At 35.5% G+C, this 22,703-nt stretch overlaps 2 protein-coding genes and 1 long non-coding RNA gene across 10 annotated transcripts in view; 2 read left to right on the plus strand and 1 right to left on the minus strand.

The window, feature by feature from the left end:
- Nucleotides 1–519: 519 nt before the first annotated feature.
- On the minus strand, nucleotides 520–13,049 carry FCF1 (FCF1 rRNA-processing protein). 2 transcript variants are annotated; one of them, XM_081313222.1, is made up of 8 exons: nucleotides 12,823–12,841; nucleotides 9,829–9,896; nucleotides 9,585–9,656; nucleotides 7,861–8,009; nucleotides 5,324–5,396; nucleotides 3,050–3,137; nucleotides 1,545–1,639; nucleotides 520–820 (listed from the first exon to the last, which is right to left on the minus strand). In XM_081313222.1, the coding sequence occupies exons 2-8, from the start codon at nucleotides 9,861–9,863 to the stop codon at nucleotides 772–774; spliced, it is 561 nt and encodes a 186-aa protein (XP_081169348.1). In that variant the 5' UTR covers nucleotides 9,864–9,896; nucleotides 12,823–12,841; the 3' UTR covers nucleotides 520–771. The 2 variants fall into 2 exon arrangements, with proteins under 2 accessions (XP_081169348.1, XP_081169347.1); XM_081313221.1 differs by lacking the exon at nucleotides 12,823–12,841 and adding an exon at nucleotides 12,927–13,049 and having other exon boundaries at nucleotides 521–820.
- Nucleotides 5,405–12,362, plus strand: LOC308659546. Of its 2 annotated transcripts, none has more exons than XR_014024552.1 (3): nucleotides 5,405–7,222; nucleotides 8,855–8,969; nucleotides 10,726–12,362. It is a non-coding gene; the product is annotated as an uncharacterized lncRNA (long non-coding RNA). The 2 variants fall into 2 exon arrangements; XR_014024553.1 differs by having other exon boundaries at nucleotides 5,405–7,183.
- The window catches only part of AREL1 (apoptosis resistant E3 ubiquitin protein ligase 1), a 30,678-nt gene continuing 21,010 nt past the window's right edge, over nucleotides 13,036–22,703 (plus strand). The window contains exons 1-5 of one of the 6 annotated variants that reach the window (XM_081313217.1): nucleotides 13,097–13,186; nucleotides 15,302–15,502; nucleotides 18,471–18,678; nucleotides 19,841–19,900; nucleotides 22,344–22,573. In XM_081313217.1, the coding sequence (XP_081169343.1) occupies nucleotides 19,885–19,900; nucleotides 22,344–22,573 (246 nt within the window). In that variant the 5' untranslated portion in view covers nucleotides 13,097–13,186; nucleotides 15,302–15,502; nucleotides 18,471–18,678; nucleotides 19,841–19,884. Of the gene's footprint in view, nucleotides 13,545–13,568; nucleotides 14,499–15,301; nucleotides 15,503–18,470; nucleotides 18,679–19,840; nucleotides 19,901–22,343; nucleotides 22,574–22,703 lie in introns of those variants that run through there. The other 5 variants (XM_081313220.1, XM_081313215.1, XM_081313216.1 and 2 more) reach the window with 5 other exon arrangements.

Genomic DNA, 22,703 nt, shown 5'->3' on the forward strand with positions numbered 1-22,703 from the left:
TTTAGCAACTACAATTTAATTCCATTTACCAGCCCCCCACTTTTGTCTTCTATTTTCATCACAAACATATTCTTAAACAAAATCTAAACCTTTCAGTTTTACTATTCAGTTTTAGTATTATGAATGAAAAAAGTGGCTCCATTATCTGTACAATTTTATACTATCATTTAAGATTTTCTAAAATATAAACACTTTGTTATAGGATAAATGCCCTTGTAATTATTTTATATTTCTATAATATTTCAAAGTGTCACTTTGAAAAGCGTTTTTCTTTAGAAGCTTCCTGTGTTGAACACAACCATATTACATGCAGATTAAATTGGCTTCTTTATGTCAGTTAGAATTAATGCCAGGATCAATGCTTCTAATTTTCCACTTATATTAAATAATCATATATGTATGTAATAGAGGTTTCTTTGTACAAATTTCAAAATATTGAGTGTTTTGACAATTTTAAGCAAGTGTTGATTTTTTACATCAACCCTGTTGAAACACTTCACAGTTCATATATGAATATTGAACATTTGTAAAATGGCTGTATCATAAGAAAATTTCTTAATAGTAAAGAAGTAATTCTCAGAAGCTTATTTACAAGTAATAATATTTATTCTAGATCCCAGAATATGGAATAGAACGTGCATTTTATCTGGAAGAGACTTGTCTAATGAATTAGTTAAAATTCCAAGCACCATAAGAAATAAACCCAGATTAGAAGTACATTATAACTGGCTCAGTGTTCTGGAATTCAACATAGCACTTTTTCTATCATATTTAAAATCGAGGAGCTCCATAATCATCAGGCATCCGCTCAATGTTATACCTAAAATTAGAGAGAAAAATTGAAAAATTATGAAGTCCGCTATATTTTCCTTGATGTACTAAGCCAGTATAAGTTTAGAATCTTAGAAGCACTTATCATTATGCAATTAAGACAGCAGTTCAAGGTGCTGCACATTCAGGCTAAGCAAGTGGAAGAAGCAACATATTACTAAATATTGCAGGAAAAATTACAAATTATAAAAGAGTATTATATACTATTGCTTATTCCATGCCATCAGATATCCTGTTACTGTGAATCAGGCAGCAAATTTAATAAATACATGAACATACATTTATTTAAATTAGTAATATAGAAATATAAAATAAGGGCATGAAATGAAGTTGTGTGTGTGTGTGTGTGTACATGGGCTAGTTTCAGTTTTCTAAATTAATGTACAAATGTAATTATATTGTGGCTTTGATTACTATTTAATCTCTAGTTTTATGTCATCTAAGCAGAATGTTTCTGACATAAAGGGCTGTGTATGCAGTTGAATAATAAAGTTCATGTACACAAGTAATCCTGCGCAAAGCCATATCTTTGAGTTTGCAGTTTGCTTTACATTGATTCACTGTCTACAAAAGTCTTTTTCTCTCTCTCTCTCTCTCTGTGTGTGTGTGTGTGTGTGTGTGTGTGTGTGTTACATAAATATATACATGCTCTTGAAAGTTCAGCAACATCATAAACTAAATTTTATTTGGTCAGATAATGGTTTCTCACATACCTGTGATTAGATATATACATTATTGGGACTCCTGGGATCTTTCGTATTCTTCGCTTCAGGTCTCTGTCTACAGTAGCCACTATGTAACATTTATGCTATAGGAGAAAGAGGCAATCTGGTTAAAAGAACACCCAAATTAAGTAATTTTCATTTTTTAAGCAAACTTTTGAGAGCTATGATGAATTATTTAAACTAATTCTATGCCACATGGCCTTCTCTGATATGTGAAATATTAACTAAAGCCAACACCTAATTGAATATTAACTTCTCTTGGGTCCACTGTAATGAAAACAAATTATTTTTTTAATAAAAGTTTTATTTTTTAAAAAATTACAGTCTTTAGTGCTTAGTAAAAACATGTTGTCTGAGTTCAACTATTTAACATTAACTTTGCCAATATAAATCTGTTCAATATTAACACAATCCAGTATTTTTCCCCTGATCCTTCTTCATATTTTTTCCATTTTCCCTTCATTACACCATTACAATTTTTGGTACTTTTAATGTATACAAAGTTAGATATAAGCATCTTCATCATATTTTACTAATATACAAATAATAATATCAATTCATAAGTCAATAATGTCAATTCATTAATCAATATACTGTTTTTTGTATGCTTGTTAAAGTTTGATTTCCCATCAGTATTTGAAATATCTTTTATCATGATTTCAATATTAATTACATTTATATAGCTAAAAGTTTTATTCAAATCAATCCTCCTATCTTCATATTTCTCATATCAAAAAAAGAAAAAAAATGCTACCTTAATTCTAAATCATATGTTTCATTGTAAAGGTCTAATTATATCTAAGTCTGTCATTCTTTTAATCTTATTGAAAAAAGTATTTAAACATATAATGCCCCCTTTAGAAGTTGACCTTCTAAAGGGGGCATTATATGTTTAAATACTTTTTTATCTTTTTTATCTATCTTAATTATATAAATGGAATATAAATGGGTGGAATTCCCCCCCAAAAAATACCCTACCCAAATTGTTTTCCTCATGGCAAGCAATTTTCAGAAAAATAGAAACTTCCTGGGCAATCTAATTGCCCTGGCTTGGAAAGCAACTTGGCAAAGTAAGAAAGTGAGAGTCAGATTTTAAAAATATCTGACTCTCACTTTCTTTCTTTGCCAAGTTGCTTTCCAAGCCAGGGCAATTAGATTGCCCAGGAATTTTCTATTTTTGTGTAAATTGCTTGCCATGAGGAAAACAATTTGGGTAGGGTATTTTTTGGGGGGGAATTCCACCCATTTATATTCCTTAAACACCCCCCCATTTCTCTCTTCATTTCCTGTCTCTCAAGTTGTGACATTTCCCTTAACAGCTCTATATTCCTATATTCCCTATATCCCTATAACAATGAAAATGCAAAAGACCTTTTTACCCCTTAGGTCTGCAAAATATATCTGATGGCAAAGAAAAAGATTGTAATGAAAACAAATTAAAGAGCTCTTCTGTCAACAGAACAACAAGAGAAGTTCATAGAACAGGAAATAACCTGGGTGACCCTCTGTACCAAACAGTCATCTGCATAGGTTCCTTTGTGAGTACAAGGCAAGCGCTCAAATCGTGGATCTTTTGCTATCCTGTACAGTGATAACAGAAAAAAATAGAATAGTTTTTATGAAAAACAATTTTTTTTTAAAAAAATCACATTTTTGTCTTTAATTAAACGGGCTCTGTGCTGCTATACGTTCATCAGGAAAATAGGAATTCTGAGGATAATTTGATTTTTTTCTTCTGATAAATCCTGAGGTTCATGAACAAGATATGCAAGAGCTTAATTCATCTATTTTCCGTAACCCAATTGTACCAAACTAAGAAAAAGGCTTCCAACTTTTTGCCATATCTCCTGGGGTATTGGAAGACTTAGGAAAATAATTAAAGTGCAACCCTTAAGGGGAAAAATGCCAATTTCTGGTTTAGTATTATATAATTTGAAGATGGAAACTTATTGCTGCCGGTTTTCTCAGGAGACATTCAAGATACTTTTCTATGAGGAGAGTGGATGCTTTGAAAATAATTAGGAAAAAGTGGTTTAAAATTCATATAAGCACAACACCTCTCTACCACTTATTTTCAAGAAAGGCACAGTCCTATTTTCTTCCAATATAAATGGTTAATTGCTATCTAATGCAATGCAATTTTTATGAATATGAATTCAATGATATCTATAAAACATCTCAATTGTATAATTAAGATAGATGGAAACATATTTTATTTTGTATAACTCTATAGGATAGCAAATGTCATTTCAGAATACTGAACTATATCTTTCAAAACTACCAGAAGATTGGGGAAGAGCTGATGTAGTTCCCATTTTCAAAAAAGGAAAAAAATAGATCCAGGAAACTACAGACCTATCGGCCTGACCTCAGTACCTGGGAAGATTCTGGAAAAGATAATCAAGCAACGAATTAGCGAAAACCTAGAGGGTTAGGCAGCATCACCACCAGATGGATTTGTAACTGGCTGACCAACTGCACTCAACATGTTATCCTCAATGGAACTGCATCTACATGGAGGGAAATATCTAGTGGGGTACCCCAAGGCTCTGTTTTAGGCCCAGTACTCTTCAACATCTTCATCAATGATTTGGATGAGGGGATAGATGGGCAACTCATCAAATCTGCAGACGACACCAAGCTGGCAGGAATACCAACACTCCAGAAGATAAATTTAAGATACAGAAGGATCTTGACAGACTTCAACATTGGGTGCTATCTAACAAAATGAAATTCAATGATGAAAAAAGTAAGGTTCTATATTTAGGCAAGAAAAACCAAATGTACAGGTATAGTATACATGGTACCTAGCTCAATAATAGTAACTATTCTTCGACTCCTAGTGGACAATCACTTAAATATGAGCCAGCAGTGTGCTGCAGCTACCAAAAAAGACAGTGCAGTGTTAGGCTGCATTAACAGAGGGATAGAATCAAGAATGTGTGAAGCGTTAATACCACTTTACAATGACTTGGTATATACTTGGAATACGGCATCCAGTTTTGGTCGCCACGATGTAAAAAAGATGTTGAGACTCTAGAAAGAGTACAGAGAAAAGCAACAAAGATGATTGGGGGACTGGAGGCTAAAACATATAAAGAACGATTGCTGGAATTGAGTATGCCTAGTTTAATGAAAAGAAGGACTAGGGATGACATGACAGCGGTGTTCCAGTATCTCGGGCTGCCACAAAGAAGAGGAGGTCAAGCTATACTCCAAAGCATCTGAAGGCAAGACAAGAAGCAGTGGATGGAAACTAATCAATTAGAGAAACAAACTAGGACTAAGGAAATATTTCTTGACAATTAGAACAGAAGTTGTGAATGTCCCAGTTTTTAAGAAAAGATTAGACAACCATTTGTTTGAAATGGTAGGGTTTCCTGCCTGAGTAGGGGATAGGACTAGAAGACCTCCAAGGTTCCTTCCAACTCTGTTATTCTGTATATTTTGAATGCTCTCCTGTTTCTCTTTGCACCAGGAAAAATTGGGAGAACCTTTTCCACAGGCATGAATATTCTTTCAAATGTAGCTGAAAGCAGAACTGAGCCTCTTTACTACAGGAATTTAGGAAGATCTACTGCCTTGGCTTATTCTCTTTTAAGAACTTTCTGATGTTGAAACCCATGGAAAAAGAAAGTGATGGAAAAAATATTAAAACATAATGGGAGTATAGGATTTATATTCTAAACAAATCATGAATCTTTATTTTTCATATTTTTACTTTAGATAAATCATATCAAAGAACAGCCAAATTATTACATTATTACCTTAAAGCTACACGATACTTCTGTCCCAGTTTCTCAATTTCAGCCATGACACAATCTGTGATACAAGGAATGCCTGCAGAAATGTACATGTTATAACTATCTAGCACTGAAACAAAATTTTACATATGATGCAGTTAAACTATTTATAGTTTATTGTTTTTATAATAATTTTAGTAAGCATTTTAATGAAAAGGAAAAGAGAAAATATACACAGATCCAAACATAAAAAACAAGCAATAAAGAAAAAGTACATAGATAAATGAGGGATTTATAACTAATATAGAATTAGGTTAAAAATGAAAACTTTTTATTAATTTTATTAGTAACTTTGTTAGTGTGCTTGAACTGTTAATTTGATGATACTATACAATTAAGTATTAGATAGGAAAAACATACTTAAATGATATATAAACATTCAAATAGTACAGTCTAGAGCAGACATGTCAAACTTGCAACATCATGTTATGTTGCGCAATGTATTGGAGCTTTTTCTCCATTGCCTGCAATGGGGTAGGCGCGGTTTTGGGATGATGTGTCCAGCCCACGGGCCGGCAGTTTGACACCCCTGGTCTAGAGACAAAAGGGCATAAAAAAGCCTTACAACCACATTCTGTATGTATATTTAACTTTTAAAAGAAACTTTTAAAATAGTCATTATTAGTGCTAGAAAAGTCAAGACGTCTTAAATTTTATTTGAAAGCTCAAAATTTCTAATAGACATTTCTTATGTTGGAGCTCCCTATTATGATTACAAAAATCTTGTAAAATGTACATGTGATTTAATATAGAAAGCAAATAAACATTTCTGGGCAAATACAACAGTCTCAGATATGCTAATGATGGAAACAAAGATCTCTTAAGGAATCTTGCTGAATATGACTGTAAGAAGTTGGTTTGCTTATTATTAAAAAAAATATGTCAAGAGATCATGCCAACCCACTACAAGAAGATAAACATTAAGAAAGAATTGAAGAAATAGAACAGAATTTTATCTCCCTAGGGGCCAAACATTCCAGAGATGCAGCCATTAAATAAAACAACTGCTGTTATGTCAGGATGCTTTTCATTGATTATAGCTCGGCTTTCAACACTATTCTGCCGAGCATCCTTATTGAAATGCTGACTGACTTGAATTTTCCCCCCTCCATCTGCGATTGGATGAATATTAAACATATAATCTAAAACCAGTCTGTTCACTGACAACACCAATAAATAATCTAAAATTTAAATATTTGGAGTAAATACTTCAAGAGCAAGAGGGACCAAAGAAGTTCCTGCACTTGGAAAAATCAAAGGTAATTGGCAAAAGGGTAGAAAATAGAAGGTGGCTAGATAGGATCCTATGGACAATGTTCCTCCAGGCCTTCCTTGTCCATAGGGTTGCGATGGGTCAGACACGACTTCGCAACTAACAACAACAGATAGGATCAGTGATGACAGAAGCTTGAGCTTACAAGAACTGAAAGAAGATCCTTCCCAATCTAGAAGGAAAGCCTTTGCCATCTTCCTTAGAGCTACCTCTCTCTGCTGACCTGCCTGCAGACTCTGTGATTGAGCCCTGCTCCGATGACGATTGGCAAACGTGTGCCAGATATTTGGAAGCATCCCGTATTAATGTGACTGTGAGACAGGTACTAGCTGAAGGTCAGAGCTTCTTGACTGCAACTAGGACAGAGAGCGAACAAAATGCCTTCTCCACAGACCACTGTGAAAAGTTTAGAGAAACCAAAACACACAAGCCTATTACCAACAGATGAGCCCCTCTTCTTTTCACCGTGACCTCAGATGCACGAAAAGCCAACACCTCACAGAAGAGATGGGATATGCCATTGAAAGAAAATTGATTAACTGTGAAAATAAGTATGTATATGAACTTCAAAGTCAAAGTATATGGCTCAGGTGAGGAATATCAGTGCTGTTTCAGTCTCATTAGGATAGCAAATCTATGTATTCTAAGCTAAGTTATTTTGATGCTATGCAGAAATCAAAACTTTTTTTGCCCTTAAAAAAAACTGAAAGAAGCAATTACACACATACTGTACAGCAGGGGTCCCCAACCCCCAGTCCATGGACCAATACTGGGCCACAGCATGCCAGCAACTGACCCACACAAACAGCCCCATCTGCGGGATGCAGGCAGCACACAAAACTACACACCCTCCGATCCATGAAAAAAACTTTCTCTACAGAACCGGTCCCTGGTACCCAAAAGGTTGGGGACCTCTGCTGTACAGTTCTGGGAAAATAATATCCATGTTGTCATGAAGAATCAGGATTGAATGAATAACAAAACAGTTCTGTTTACCAGTTATTTACCAGTTCCATTTACCAATTAAAAATAACTAATTATTTTAGTTATAACATCTTGCTTGTTGGCTGCCCTTTCCTTTTTTTAAAAAAAATATCAGGATATTTTATAATACTCAAGTCTAATTATTTTAGGAAACATGGAAATATTTGCAAATATTAATATAAATATAAAACAACTATTAAAATCAATGTAAATCTTAACAAATGATATAGATCTGGATACTTACATTTGGCATAGAGGCAATCCATCATTGATTGTACTAGATCCAATTTGGCTTTAATGGAAAAATTAATAAAATTGGTATCCACTAAGATATAATACGGAGGTCCCAGTTGTGTGTTATATTGGAAGAATAAGCATGAAGGATATTTGGGGCTGAAAAAGAGCAACACTGATTTTAATACTTTTTCATATAAAACATATACCCTATTAGGGTAAATTAGGGTAATATTGATCAATTTTTTGCATGTTCACATTATCTATTATTGCAGTATTCTAATTGGATGTTTTTTAAGCACAATTACTGTACAATATTAGACTTCAATGTAGTATTAAAATGCTACAGAATGTGGTCTTTACTTTTCTTCCTAAATCCATAAGAATACTCCTTGGAATATATCTTTTCATTCACTAAGCCCTGTGGTCACATGATGTTTTGCCTAACAACCACATCACTTGGCAACAGAAATTCCAGTCCCAATTGTAGCCATAAGTCTACGACTACCTAGAGTGATTAGAAGAGGTAAGGCTTTTGCAACCCTTATGTTCATCACAGCCCAGATTGTAGTTATATGAAATCCATGACTCCCAGCCACTTGAGTCAACCACAAAAGCCACGATTTCTGTGGTCTCCTCACAAGAAGCAGCTGTCTCCTGATCTCATGGCCTCTCCTTGTTCAGAGGGACTTTTCTGACCAGAATTTGCTGTCTGGCCCATCTCTGCTGCAATGCCATCCCAGCTCCTTCAGAGTCATGTAGCTAACCATTTAGATCTCACTTGAAAGAATGATGAAAGAATATTTTTTTTCTTACAATGCACAATATGGTTGGCTGCTCAAGCCATCCCAACCTATCTATTTTTAAGCACCTTTACTTCACAATATCAATTTGCTATTTCTAATACTTTGCAAGGCTTGATACACTGCACTGTTTGCTTTGGACAGCGTATTTCATTGGTGATGGTTTCTTTTCTTTTTCCTTCATTTGCGTCAAATCTTCAGAGACTATCTGGACAAATCCCTGCAATTTTCTTGGGAGGTTTTTTAGAAGCTTGCCATTGCTTCTTTCCTAAGGCTGAGAGAAAATGACTGGCCCAAGGTCACTCAGCTGCCTGAGGTGAGATTAAAACTCTTGGTCTTCCAGAATCTAGCTTGCTGCATTAATCATTACACCGAACTGGGTTTCATTTAGTTCTTAACTATGACTAAATTATAATATAGTTCTTAGCTACAGGATACCCCAATTCATTGTATGAACTAAACTGTTACATAAATTGATCTATGATCTAAAGAGTTGTATGAATGGTTCATGCATTGGAATGGGATTTAGACTAATTAATCTTGCAGTGTAATCCTTTATGTGAAACAATGTTGTGCTAGATCTAAGCAGTGTATCATGAACTTTTTAAAACAGCAGCCCCCAACTTTTTGGGCAACGGGCCGATTCCATGGAGAAGTTTTTCTGTGGACTGGAGGGGGCGTGGCTTTACATGCTGCCTGCATCCCGCAGATGGGGCTTCGCTTGTTTGCTTGGTCCAGTTGCTGGCATGCCGCGGACTGCTGCTGCTCCATGGACCAGAGGTTGGGGATCCCTGGTTTAAAACTTACTAATGAGTTTAAAATACTGTATTACTGCCAAAATTGCACAGAAAATTGTTTGAACTTAGATGTTAATATATCTCATAAAACTTCTTTGATCAGTCAATAAAGGTAGGAATCATTTGGTACTCACACTTCTGTCTCCTTGATTGCACTGGGATCTTCTTTCTTCTTTTCTTTAGGTTTTGCTCTGTCTTTCTCTTTACTAAAATATCAAAAGATTTATAAATACATACTATTTTAAAAAATTGACTGAATTACTCAGAGGCAAAATTTGGGAAGAAATAGAATCATACATATAATTAGTATAAAACTTTGAGTATTTTGTATTAAATGCTTCAAAAATTGTCACCATTAAGTGATAACAAAAAACTCACATGCGCTGATCACGAAGGCTGATCATGCGTTTCATGGCAGCATATTTCCTTGCTTTCTTCTGTTTCCCCTAGAAAGGAAAAGTTAATTATAAATTAATATTGTGAAGAAATGATGAAAAGTCTTCACTAATGTTATACTACAAAGCTTAATTTCTCAGATTGATTCCAAAAGTCAAGCTTTTACCCAGATTAAATGTGGATTCTCATTCCATTCTTCAGTTTCATAATAAATGAATTCTTTTGAAATAGTATTCAAAATGGTTTTAAGATTGACAAAGTACAATATGAGTGCTATTATGACAAATATGGATTATGTTATTTCAAAATAATTTTATTTTATTTTAAGACATGGAAATTAAGGACACAATAAGATGGGAGAAATTAAAACTGTCATTTTTAGGCAGGATTTCTGTGATAAAAATGAATGCTTGCTAGAATAATTTGTTTCAAACAGTACTTGTTTTGAAACTGATGTGCAATTCAAACAATGGTGGAAAGATATATCTGTATGGCAAGGGGAAAAGCGAAGAGTTAAATATAAAGTGTTACAAGATGCAAAGGAAAGAGGAAGATTGAAATTGTATTTGTGGTTTGGTTTGGATAAAAGAATGGGTATAGTTGACAAACGAGATTTTTAGAGTTAGAAGACTACAACCTGAGGTTTGGATGGCATGGATACTTTTGGTGATAAAGCTGAAATTAATGTGCATTTTAATAATCATTTTATTAGATGTGTCACATTGAAAAACCTAAGCTATGCTTGAAAATACTTTCATTCCTCTTAGCATAAGAAGCATTTAAGGCAAGAAATAATAGGCAAAGATAAATGTTATTGTGAGATACTAGAATTTTATCAAGGGGAATGGTCATAGTTGTCAATGTTTTTCTTATTTACAGTTATCAGAAATATTCGAAATAAATAAAAACACTTATGGTATAGAGCAACGTAACACAAAATTTGAAGTACAATTGTGTACAGATGATGATGAATATGTAATTGCTAAACTATAAACTTTTGAATTTTGAAATGGGAGGAATAAATCAAGCATATGATAAGGTAGGCTAAGAATTTCAGTTATAATATACAGAGGAATCAGTGAGAAATTATGTAGTTAAAAGTTGAAATTTACATTCTGTTATGATCTTAAACAGAATTTTTGTAAAATTATTATCAATGGCATATGAGACGAGAAATTGTCTAAAATGTATAAATGGATTTTAAATGTATGCTTAAATTATGAATATGGAAGAACATTTTATCATGCTTTGTGGACATGCAAATAAGGTAAAGAAAATTCAAATACAATATGAATCCTTGACTTATGACCACAATTGAGCCCAAAATCTCTGTTGCTAAGTAAGATAGATGTACTCTCTATATACCAATGACTGCCTCTCAAAAGATCCCTCTGTTAAAGTACTGAAGTTTGCAGATCATACAATGACAAATCTGAATACAGATGGGAGGTTAAGCAACTAGCCTTGTGGTGCGGCCAGAACAATCTTGAACTGAACACACGCAAAACTGTAGAAATCATAGTAGATTTTAGGAGAAACCCTCCTATACTATCACCTGTTACAATACTAGACAACACAGTATCAACAATAGAGACCTTAACATTTCTAGGTTCTATATTATTTGAAGACTTAAAATGGACAGCTAATATCAAAAATGCCATCAAAAAAGCACAACAAAGAATTTTTTCCTGCACCAACTCAGAAAGCTCAGACTGCCCAAGGAGCTGCTGATAGAGTTCTACAAAGGAATTATTGTCTGTCATCTGCACCTCTATAACTGTCTGGTTTAGAACTGCAACCAAACAAGACAGACACAGACTTCAATGGATAATTAGAACTGCAGAAAAAATAATTGCTACCAGCCTGCCTTCCAATGAGGACCTGTCTACTGCACAAGCCAGAAAGAAGGCTGTAAAATTATCTGTAGACCCCTCACCACCTGGACATAAACTGTTTCAACTTCTTCCTTCAAAATGACGCTATAAGGCATTGCACACCAGAACTAGACATAAGGACAGGGTTTTTTTCTCCCATGCCATCACTGCTTAACAACTAATTCCTACAACACTGTCAAAATACTTAGTAAAGCTGTATTACTATGGTACCCCTCATGTTTCCTACCTATCCTTATCTTATGACTATAACTTTGCTGCTTGTACAATTTATGATGACATGTTGTATTTCATGTTGTATATGATCATGATTGTCAGTATTACTTTTATGAGAGCTTATTTATTTATTTATTTGTTTAGATTTATATACCGCCCTTTTCCCGAGGGACTCAGACACCGGAGACGAATTCCTTGTGTGACCAACCACACTTGACCAATAAAGAATTCTATTCTATTCTACTCTACTCTCTTCTTCTTATTTCTATTTCTATTCTATATTCTAAGTGTTAGATCTATTTTCTTCCTTCCATTCATTAATTTGTGTACTTTTCCATATATTAGTGTTTCATTACAAACTATAATTTTCCATGTTTGTCATCAGAACGGCCAATAAATATTGATCTCTGCCACTCATCATGGTTTTGGTCAATTGAAAGCTTTTGCATGATTATTTTAAGTATGATAAAAAGTGAAGACTAGGTTACCATTCTTAGTTGTACCCATACTACTCTGTATTATCAGTAAAGATATTATGTCAATCAATCTTGGCACGATGTGGCCAGTATATCCCACCTTTATCTTCATGCTTTGGAAACTGATTACAATGACCCCAGAGTGCAACTTTCTTGTATTCTCCACTATGGCTGGTGAGATCGGCGTTGGTGAACGTTGTTCATGATTATTTTACGAAGCCTATTTTCTTTATACACACCAATTTATTTCTTTTATTCACGTTTCTTCTCAGCGCTAATGAGCCTCCCTAAAATATACTGAGATGGGGAAATGAGTTCACACCAAGCCACATAATGTAATAGCGAGCTGTAGGAATCTAATAAAAGAAATTAAGGGAACTGCTTTGTTGTACCTTTTCCAACGGAGGCACTACCTGAAGATCACACGTATGTCCAGCCTCCCATTAAGACTACAGCTCTGCCAGTTATAGCTCTAAAACCCAAGATCAATACTCACCATCTCCCAGTTCCCACGATGCAGCCGCTGTGGGCAACACCACTAAACTTTTCCACAGCTACTTCCGCCGCGCGGCACATGTGTCCCGCTTTTAGTACATCACTTCCGGTCATTGCTGTCAAATGGAGGCTAGAGCAGCCTGGTTCCGTTTTGCTAAGGGAACGTCAGAATCGACTGTTTGCATTTTTTCACCTCGGCTTCCACTCTGTTCCGCTTCGTCTGTTCTTTCTTCAGGGGAAAGCGAGAGACAGGAGGACCTGGTACGGGGACGGGAGAAGAGGGAAGTAGCTGCAGCAGGAAGAGGGCGGTCCCTTAAGAAAATCCTGCCCTTCTGGAAGAAACGGGCAGCCTCTGGCTTTTTGCTTTCGTTAGTGCAGGCAATAGGATTGCTGGAAGCAACAGGTGCTAGGACCGACCGCACGCAGAGTTAAAAGAGGCTGCAGGGATCTCAGATGGGAATCCTCCCAGTTGGCTCGTTTGTTTCCAAACTCTCTCTCTAACCAGCCAGGAAGAAGAAGGAAATTTGACTCGGGGGTTACTTGGTTCTCTCGCTTTCTTTTCTTCCCCTCGCACGAGTGTACTTCTCCCTCCCTCCGTCCGGGAGAAGAGGGGAAAGCGGTGTGTTGCTACAATATTTTATAATTATAATATCCTCTCCCGCTCGTGTCTTTAGGAAAGGAGGAACTGGAAAGCAGAGGTGTCCTTAAATTTATCAGTTCATAATTTCCCCTTGGAAAGTATCACTTTCCTTTTTTTTTTAATTTGTCCCGAAAGGCCAGTTAATATTTTTCATTATTTGATTTGGAAAACTATGTTCTTTCCATGTTTTGCAGATAGCCTTGTTAGGTGTTGCTTTAGTCTTTAATATTGTTTCATTGTGTACTGCTGTTATAATTAGTTCTGTCTTGTGGTCTGTAAGCTTTATGCAGTGAGATATTTTTCGTCCTTCTGAAAAGTGGTGTGCAATTCTAATTTGGTTAGTGTCAAAATTGCCCTGCATGTCAGGCTAGTAATGAAAACGGTTTTACTTCTTAGTAAGTGAGTGGAAAACACCTTTACTAAAAGTTCTGTTTCAGGGTTTCTTCCTCTTGAAAGTATTATATGGAATGTCAACACGCTATCTTACTATTAGCGTTTATGAAGGTGGTATTTCATTGTATGACATATATTATGACTTGCCAGATAGAATTTGTCCTACATTGATCTTGTTTTTGTGACATTCAGGAAAAAATTAGCATACAAATTGCAGGAAGTTAGATAGTCTATTGGATCATTTCCAATTGATTTCTTATAATTTACTCTCATTTATTATATTCTTGTATAATATAGGTATCAGCTTGGTCCTTGTCAGATATTACTTCATAAAGTAATAATTTTTAGATACTTATAATAATTTGTTCTTACTTGTAAAGTTACTCTTGCAATATTTGGTTACTTGTACTAAATAATCCACTTGGTTACTTGTACTAAATAATAATTGGTTTTAAATAAATAATTGATTTTAAGTAGGGTTACATTTTTTATCCATTTAAAAACTACCCCACTTTTTTTTAAAGATGGCAAATTACTAAGGTGGGTCTAAAACATAGGTTGAAGTAAAATTATTGTGATAAATACTGATTAATGAAAACATTCCTAATATTTCATATTTTGTAAGCAGTGGTATGGCAGGTGAAGTGATACTTGCAGCAGGTAGTTTTGGATCTATTTTGACAATTCAGCAGAACTCTTAATTATGTTTATCCAACTGTTCACTTAAGAACTATTAATTGCCTATACCACAAGGGGCTTGGTTAGTGTATGAACAAATGTTTAATTTTGTATTTTAAGTACCTTATGTATCTAATAGTATTTTTCCATTTTAGTGTTCAGATTTGACCTGGCACCACTTGCATTATTGTGACATAATCTCACTTTATTTACAGACTGCTCGCAACCTGCATTTTGTGTTCAGAAATATTTTTAACAGGGAATCTGCATCAATGTTATAATCACTGTACAAACTCAATAGAAAAATGCAACTGGGAATGTTTTCCCAGCATATCTGGTGAAATATGGTGGAATAGCATATGTCAGAGTATGCTTGTGATTTCGGCATTCTCTGCATGGTAGAGAAACTGCCTGGAGTCAGACTGCTTGCTACTAATAGGCAGGTGGTAATGCAAAATAAATATTCATTGAGAGGTTTATCAAAAATTGTGAAAAACTCTTAATATTGAAAAGAGTGTTGTGTTGTCAACTAGAAAGTGGGTGTGTAGAAGAAAACATCGGAATTATTTCACACTTTTCATTTGTAGAATTTGATTGTAAATATTGTATCAATAGAAACTTCCAATTATTGTAACCTTTAAAGGATCTATTTGCTGTCATTCCAGAATGTATGACCCAAAAGATACTTTTTAACAAGAAAAATTCTAATTGAAAGTTGGAACAAACTTCCTAACAGTAAAAACAGTTTCATAGTGGAAACTATTACTCAGAAAATTAACCTGCTTCCCTTCATTGGTTATGTTTAAAAGAAGGCTGAGAAATCATCTATTGTTGATATTTCATGTTGGATTCCTGCATTGAGCAAGGTATTAGATTTGATGGCCTAAATAATCTCTTTCTGTGAATTTTGTGCTATGTGAATTAAACCTACATTTTTGTTGGTCAAATTTGAAATGAATTTGGGCAATTCGTTAATCTGGGCAATGTCCTCTCAAAATGATTCGTATAAAAATAAACCTTTTTATTAGTTTCTAATAACTTTCAAAGAGAAAAAAAGGAGTGTTTATGACTGAGGTAGCAGGAAATTGAAGCATGGCATGACAGGCCTGACCTTTTGATCTCTTGATAACATTCTATTTTGTTTGGTGCAATTTAATTATTATCTTTTGTGAACATTGTGTTTTCGTTGATGCAATCTCGAAACTGTGTAGTTTGTTTAAGCTTTTGCATCACAGTGCTGATTCTGATTTAGTTTGAGTATCTAAAGCCTGTAGATTCTCATCTGTTGTATTATGAATATCAATGCATCAAGTTTTTACCTACATATAGTAAATATTTTTCTCTCTCTATTGAATGGAGTATTCAGTTTGTTTATATTATGATTGGATCCATAATGTCAGTTGTTAATTACACTTAAGAAATAACAGTTGCAATCATCTAATTTTTGATCTTCTGCCTATCCTGAATTATTCTTTAATGTGTTCTGTTTCTAATGACTCAAACATTTTATTAGCTTCCTTGGTTGTGTGTACAGACAAAAAAAAATCCAGGCAAACTGGAATAACTTGCCTATATTTGATCATTCTTTCTTGGAGAGATATCGGAATTTAATCTCTGGACTTTTTTTTTAAACCAGAGGTCCCCAACCTTTTGAGTACCAGGGACCGGTTTCGCGGAGAGAGGTTTTTCTGCAGATCTGTGGTTTCATGTACTGCCTGCATCCCCCGGATGGGGCTTTGCTTGTTTGCGCGGACCGGTTTCTGACATGCTGCGGCCTGGTGCCGGTCCATGGACTGGGGGTTGGGGACCCCTGTTTTAAACATTTTTTTAATAGCAAAACTTAATACAAAGTAAAGTAGGAGAAAAAAGAAAAAAATGAAACTTCAGAAGTTACAGAAAAAAGAACAAGATAAAAATGTTAAAAAGAAAAAGGCAACAAAGATAATAACAAAGAAGTGACTTCCAACCTTCATCATGCTGAGCATAAGCTGACATAATAATTTTTTCATCCTCTTTTAAAGTTACAAATAAAAAAATATTCTTCTCCCTTGTAGTCTTACTTTTATCTTTATGCAATCCATTAGAAGTTACCAGAAATATAAACATATAATTTATCCCTGATCCAATAGTCTAACTTTATATTCCTTATTTTTGCTATTCACAATCTTAATCTTTAAATCATTCTAATGGCATTGCAGGATTTAACCGTTTATTCAGCTTTGGCGTTCAAAAATAACCTTCAAAGTTGTGTGTGTGTGTACATAGGCACACACAACACATAACTTTGAATAAATACATGTATGCATTCTGATGCCCTTGGATAAAATTTGTTAGTTGTAAGAAACTAAAGGTAAGAAATTCTTGAGTTATATATAAGACACCTTAATCTAGAATTTTATAAAGTTTATATTTCTGTTAAAATGGATCTTATTGCCTTTGGACAATCAGCACAGAATATTCATTGAACCATCAACCAAAGATATAGGAAGCAACTGAAAAAAATCTGATAAATTATTGGCCTTTCTATTGAAACAGCAAGAACTAAGTATTTTTACTTTTGGAAATGCTTAGGGAGGAACATGTAATAACTCTGTTTTGACAAATCAGTATTTTTTTAACTTTATTAAATTGAGAAAGAGCACAGAAATTAACATTTTTAAATCAAAGAGCTCTTCTAAAGATTATATATGACAGGTTTTTTTTTATAATAATACTGTGAAATCTCTGAGAACAGGACAAACCTCCTGCCCTTATGCTTATCCTATTTACTGGTATTGAACAAATATTGAAGACAGTTGATTTCAGCTAGTCCTCAACTCATGACCAATTCCTAGGCAACCAGTCAAAGTTACCATGGACCCTGAAAAAGGGATTTATGACCCAGATTCAAAGTTCTGATATCCAGATATCCCACCCTACCCCATATGTGACCACATTTTCGATGCTTGGCAACTTTACAGCCATTTGCAATAACCAGTGGTCATGTGACTGCAATTTACAATGTTTTTGCAGGAAACCAGTGGTTACTTCCAATTTCCAACAAAAACTGCCTCACAGGGAAAAATGGATTTGTTTACTATGGCATTCTCTTTATGATTGTAATGTTATTGATTGATTTGATTGTCACCCATCTTGCCTCCAGGTGACTCTTGTTTGCTTAATGACTGCTGCCAAAAAGGTTGTAAAATTGGGTACGATCGTGTGGGTGACCTGCCTTACAACCATCACGACGTACGATCACAATTGTGAGCTCGGTCATAAGTCGAGGATTACCTGTACTCTAAATGCTGTTTAGAAGGAACCACAGGTTCATTCTGCCTTGCATTATTTTATATGTTAAATTGTTACTAAAGCGATGAGTCCTTTGCTCATGGCTTGGAGAAGAACCATCACCATTCATTTTATTTGCATGGAGTGTGCATAACACAACTGCCTTTCTCTCTCTGTTCAGTTCAGATACATCTGTCAGCATGCCTCCTTCAGGTGAAGCTTGACCCACTTGTACGTTTCTTGGTAATAGGTCTGAAGTGGTTTGCTGTAGCCCTTTTGTTGGACTTTTTAACTTTTTTAGTTGCCCCACCCAAAATACTGTGAGGCTGATTTATAAATTTATTATTAATTACTTATAAATAAGAGTCAAGTGAGAATCTGCTTTATTTTATACTGCTTCTGTATGATCATAATGCCTTTTTTCTCACTGATATTATGCTTAGTCTTTGGCTCTCTCAGTTTAAGAATCAAAGAATGACCATTTTTTAAATCCAATTTCTTCTATAATTTTTTAAAATCACATGTAATATACATAATGATTGCAACTCCTTGTTTTCATTTCAGGAAAATGATCTGAGAGCTTCATGGTCTGATGATGCAGAGTCACTTCTTGAGATGATTCACTTCATTGCTACATTTGATTGCCTGGCTCTGAGCTCCTATTGTAATTTCCAGGATCCTATGGATACTGCCTGGTGTCTATCCTGAATAAAAGGTGCAGAGGAATGTGCACTCCCACTTTGACTTTCTGGACATGGGAGTTTGAATAAAGGTAATTCTTTCAATGAGCTGGAGGGATGTGGAACATGCTTGTGCAATCTGTGAAGTAAGGCTTGGTAAAGAGAATAGGAATAGGTCCAGTACAGATTTCCAACATAATAGAAGGTGTTACTGTTACTAGGTGGCATTATTGTAAGATATTGTGGTTATATAATGTATTGGTAAGTCTCACTGTCCCCTGAATTGACACATCTGAACCCTGTTCTCTTGATAGCAAGTAGTTAGATTCCTATTGCCATGGGATTTGCTGGCATCTATGCTTTGCTTTAGTGTCTTGAAGATTTAAATATTCTCTGGATGAGGATGGGGTACATGGTTTATAAATAAAACAAACAAACAAACAAATAAATACCAGAGCCTTCCTTTATATGAGAAGGAAGATGAAAGCATTTTCATTCAGCATTTTTGGGTGCTGAAATCTACAGTATTCTGCTAGTCTATGTTTTACATTTTAACCATCAAAATGTTGCTTGTGAAACATTTTCTATTCTACCGAATATCCAGAACTTGGATATCTAAAATATTGCCTTCCCCATAATGACCTTCATAAAAATTAAAATCTTAGTTTGGTGCCTTTCTTAATCTGTTATGGGAAGAGGTCTCTTCTACGTATGTATATCTTGGGGTTCCCTTCTTTCCTAGATCTGATTTGTTGGCAGTCTTCAGCTACCTGGCAGACATTTCTGCATATTAAATATTAATATTCTAGGTGGTGATTTTGATTTACAAGTTTTATTTAGGCTTCTGAAGTCTGTTGGATAATAGTTATCATCTTAAAATCTTCTTAATCATTGAATATTCTTTCAAGTGGTAGAATGAAGAATGAGTGGCACAATATGGTCAAAGTTTGTTTTTCTGAGAATAGAATAGGAGGAGGAGGATGCCATTTTTTGGAAAAGTGTAGTATATAAAAACAATAAATAAATAACTAAAAGAGTTCTCAGGGATTATTGCTGGTAGTCAGTTTTTTTAACCCTTAAAACTATTAACTTCTATTTCCAAAAACTACAACTGACCTCACCTTGTTTCTTTTTTTAAAAAAAAATCCAAGTTAAAGAATCAAAGAATGCTTAGTGTGTTTTGTGGAGACTAAACATTTTGTAGATCCACTTAGATTTTTTGATTTGACCTAGATCTGTTTTTTTCCTTTCTAGATGCAGCTGTAATCCTCGGCTGTGTGTCTCATTGAAAGGACCTAATGTTTTACATTATTGGTAAGGGAAGAATCTATTCATAGAATCTAAAAGGAGCCTTCAAGATTTCATTCTTTTAACTTATAAGTAGCCCTCAATTTATGGCCATTTATTTAATGACTGTTTAAAGTTGTAACAGCCTTGGAAAAAGTGACTTATGACCCATCCTCTAAGTCACGGGTTGGCAACCTGCGGCTCTGGAGCCGGATGTGGCTCTTTCAGCCTTCTACTGCGGCTCCCAGTCCTCCTCCGCCATTTGCAAAGAGACAGAGACAGAGAGAGGCACTTGCGCTTCTCTTCTCTCTCTCTTTCTCTCTCTCTCTCTCTCTCACACACACACACACACAAGCGCAAGTGTGCATGTACGTACACACACACACACACACACACACACACTTACTTAGTGGGGGAAGAGGACTGGCAAACCAAGGGTAGGAGAGAGCCAGCCCAATAAGAATGTGTGTCAGCTTGTTGGAGAACAGCATGAGGCCAGCTGGCCAGGTGAGCAGAAGATCGGAGAGACGGAGAGAGAGGGGAGGGAGAGAAAGAGAGAGAGAGGGAGGGAGACCAAAGAGAGAGGGAGAGGGAGAGAGAGAGGAAAAGAGGGAGAGGGAGGGAGAGGAAGTAGAGAAAGAGATGGAGAGGGAGAGGAAATAGAGAAAGAAGGAGAGGGAGGGAGGGAGAGAGAGAGAGAGACTATGAATATATGTTGTCCTTATTGGACTTTTAGTAAAGAACGTTTAATGAAATATTTCAATTTTTTAAAATTAAGAGATGAGGTATGGGGATATTTATGCTGTATTTAAAGATGGTAGATAAGCTACTAAAATTGTTTTCACCTGTTGGGATGAAGGAGAAAGGGGTTTCCCCCCCTCTTTCTCCGGCATAAAAAATTGTTTTCTTTGTAGCAGTTCATTGATTTCATAAATGCAACACGCTATAGTTTTTTTTATACATAGCATAAAGGCAAAAAAGGATGTATGCAGTGTTATCTTCATTTTAGATGACAAAAGGGTTTTGTGGCTCCCAATGTTTTCTTTTCTGTGAGAAACGGGTCCAAGTGGCTCTGAGCATTTAAGGTTGCCGACCCCTGCTCTAAGTCATGACCATTGCACAGCCCCCCCCCATAGTCACGTGATCGCAATTTGGGTGCTTGACAGCTGGCTCATGTTTACAGTATTTCCAGTTTGTAGTCAAATGATTGTCGTGACTATGATCATAACAAGTTGTGAACTTCTCAGCTGGCTTCTGACAAGCAAAGTCAATTGGGGGAGTTGGATTTGCTTAATGACTGCATGATTCCCTTAATGGCCACATGATTCACCTAACAATTGCAGTAAAAATGATTGTTAAATTGGTCACTTGAAGACTTACTTATTGACCAAAATTCCATGTTGTTACTTGTGGCAATAGTTCAAGAACTACTTGTAGTTTTGTGAATGGAATCTGTTATGCTAACACTATTGAGCCTATTCAGTTCTATTGCTTGAGCCAGTTTGGTATAGTTGTTAAAGTCTCATTGTGAATTCTAGGCCTGCCATAGGCATGAAAGCCAGCTGCTTGTTGTGGGTAAAACAGGAGGCAGGAGTATTATATATGTTTACCATTTGAGCTGTCTTCTTTATACATAATTAAATAAAGATGTAATAAAAATCTAATAGTAGAATAAAAAATGGATATTCTGGAACTTTAATATTTCAGAAGGCTTGATTTTTATTTTAGTCCTGTTAATTGAAATGATTCCCTATAAAATTTTTACTTCAAGGTTAAATATTGTAAATTCTCATCCAAAGTTACTATAACGCTGCAAATGAGTGCAAAATTTCTGTTGCTTAGCGACACTGTTGTTAAGTGAATTTTGCCCCATTTTACAACCTTTCTTGCCAAAGTTGTTAAGTGAATCACTGCAGTTGTTAAGTTAGTAAAATGATTGTAATACTGCTTCCCCATTGTCTTTGCTTGTCAGAGGGCCACAAAAGGTGATCATATAACCCAGGGACACTGCAACCGTTATAAATATGAATCAGTTGCCAAGTGTGAATTTTGATAATTTGAGCATGGGTATGGTGCAACCATCTTAAGTATGAAAAATGGTCACAAGTCACTTTTTTCGGTGCTGTTGTAACTTCGAACAGTGTTGTAAGTTGAGGATTACTTGTAACACGAAATAGCCATGGTGATGGATTTTAAGAGTTTTGTTGGATCCTTTAATTACTAGCAGTTCGAAAGCACGTAAAAATGCAAGTAGAAAAATAGGGACCACTATGGTGGGAAGGTAACAGCGTTCCGTGCGCCTCTGGCATCTAGTCATGCCGGCCACATGACCACGGAGACGTCCTCGGATAAGCGCTGGCTCTTCGGCTTTGAAACGGAGATGAGCACTGGCCCCTAGAGTCGGAAACGACTAGCACGCATGTGCGGGGAACCTTTACCTTTTTTGTAATTACTATTTTCTGTTTGGCAGGTGGGATCACAGTGGTATCTGTGGTAGCTTTCTTTTTCACCATTAAATTCCTCTTTGAGCTTGCCGCACGTGTAGTCAGCTTCCTCCAGCATGAGGACCGGGAACGCCGAGGAGAACGTACCATTTATGACTATGTGCGAGGCAATTACTTGGACCCCCGCTCTTGTAAAGTCTTCTGGGATTGGAAGGATCCCTGTGAGGTGGGACGTAGTATGGCCTTCCGAGTGCACGTAAGAGGAAGTTTTCATTTCTATGACAATTTGAGAAAGCGCAGAACAAAAAATCCAGGCAATCAGAGCTAAAAACATAAATTTGAGCAAACTTCAGGAGACAATGAAGGAAAGGGAGACCTGGTTGTAA

The sequence above is a fragment of the Vipera berus genome (assembly GCF_964194415.1).
Source record: "Vipera berus genome assembly, chromosome: 1".
Lineage (NCBI taxonomy): Eukaryota > Metazoa > Chordata > Lepidosauria > Squamata > Viperidae > Vipera > Vipera berus.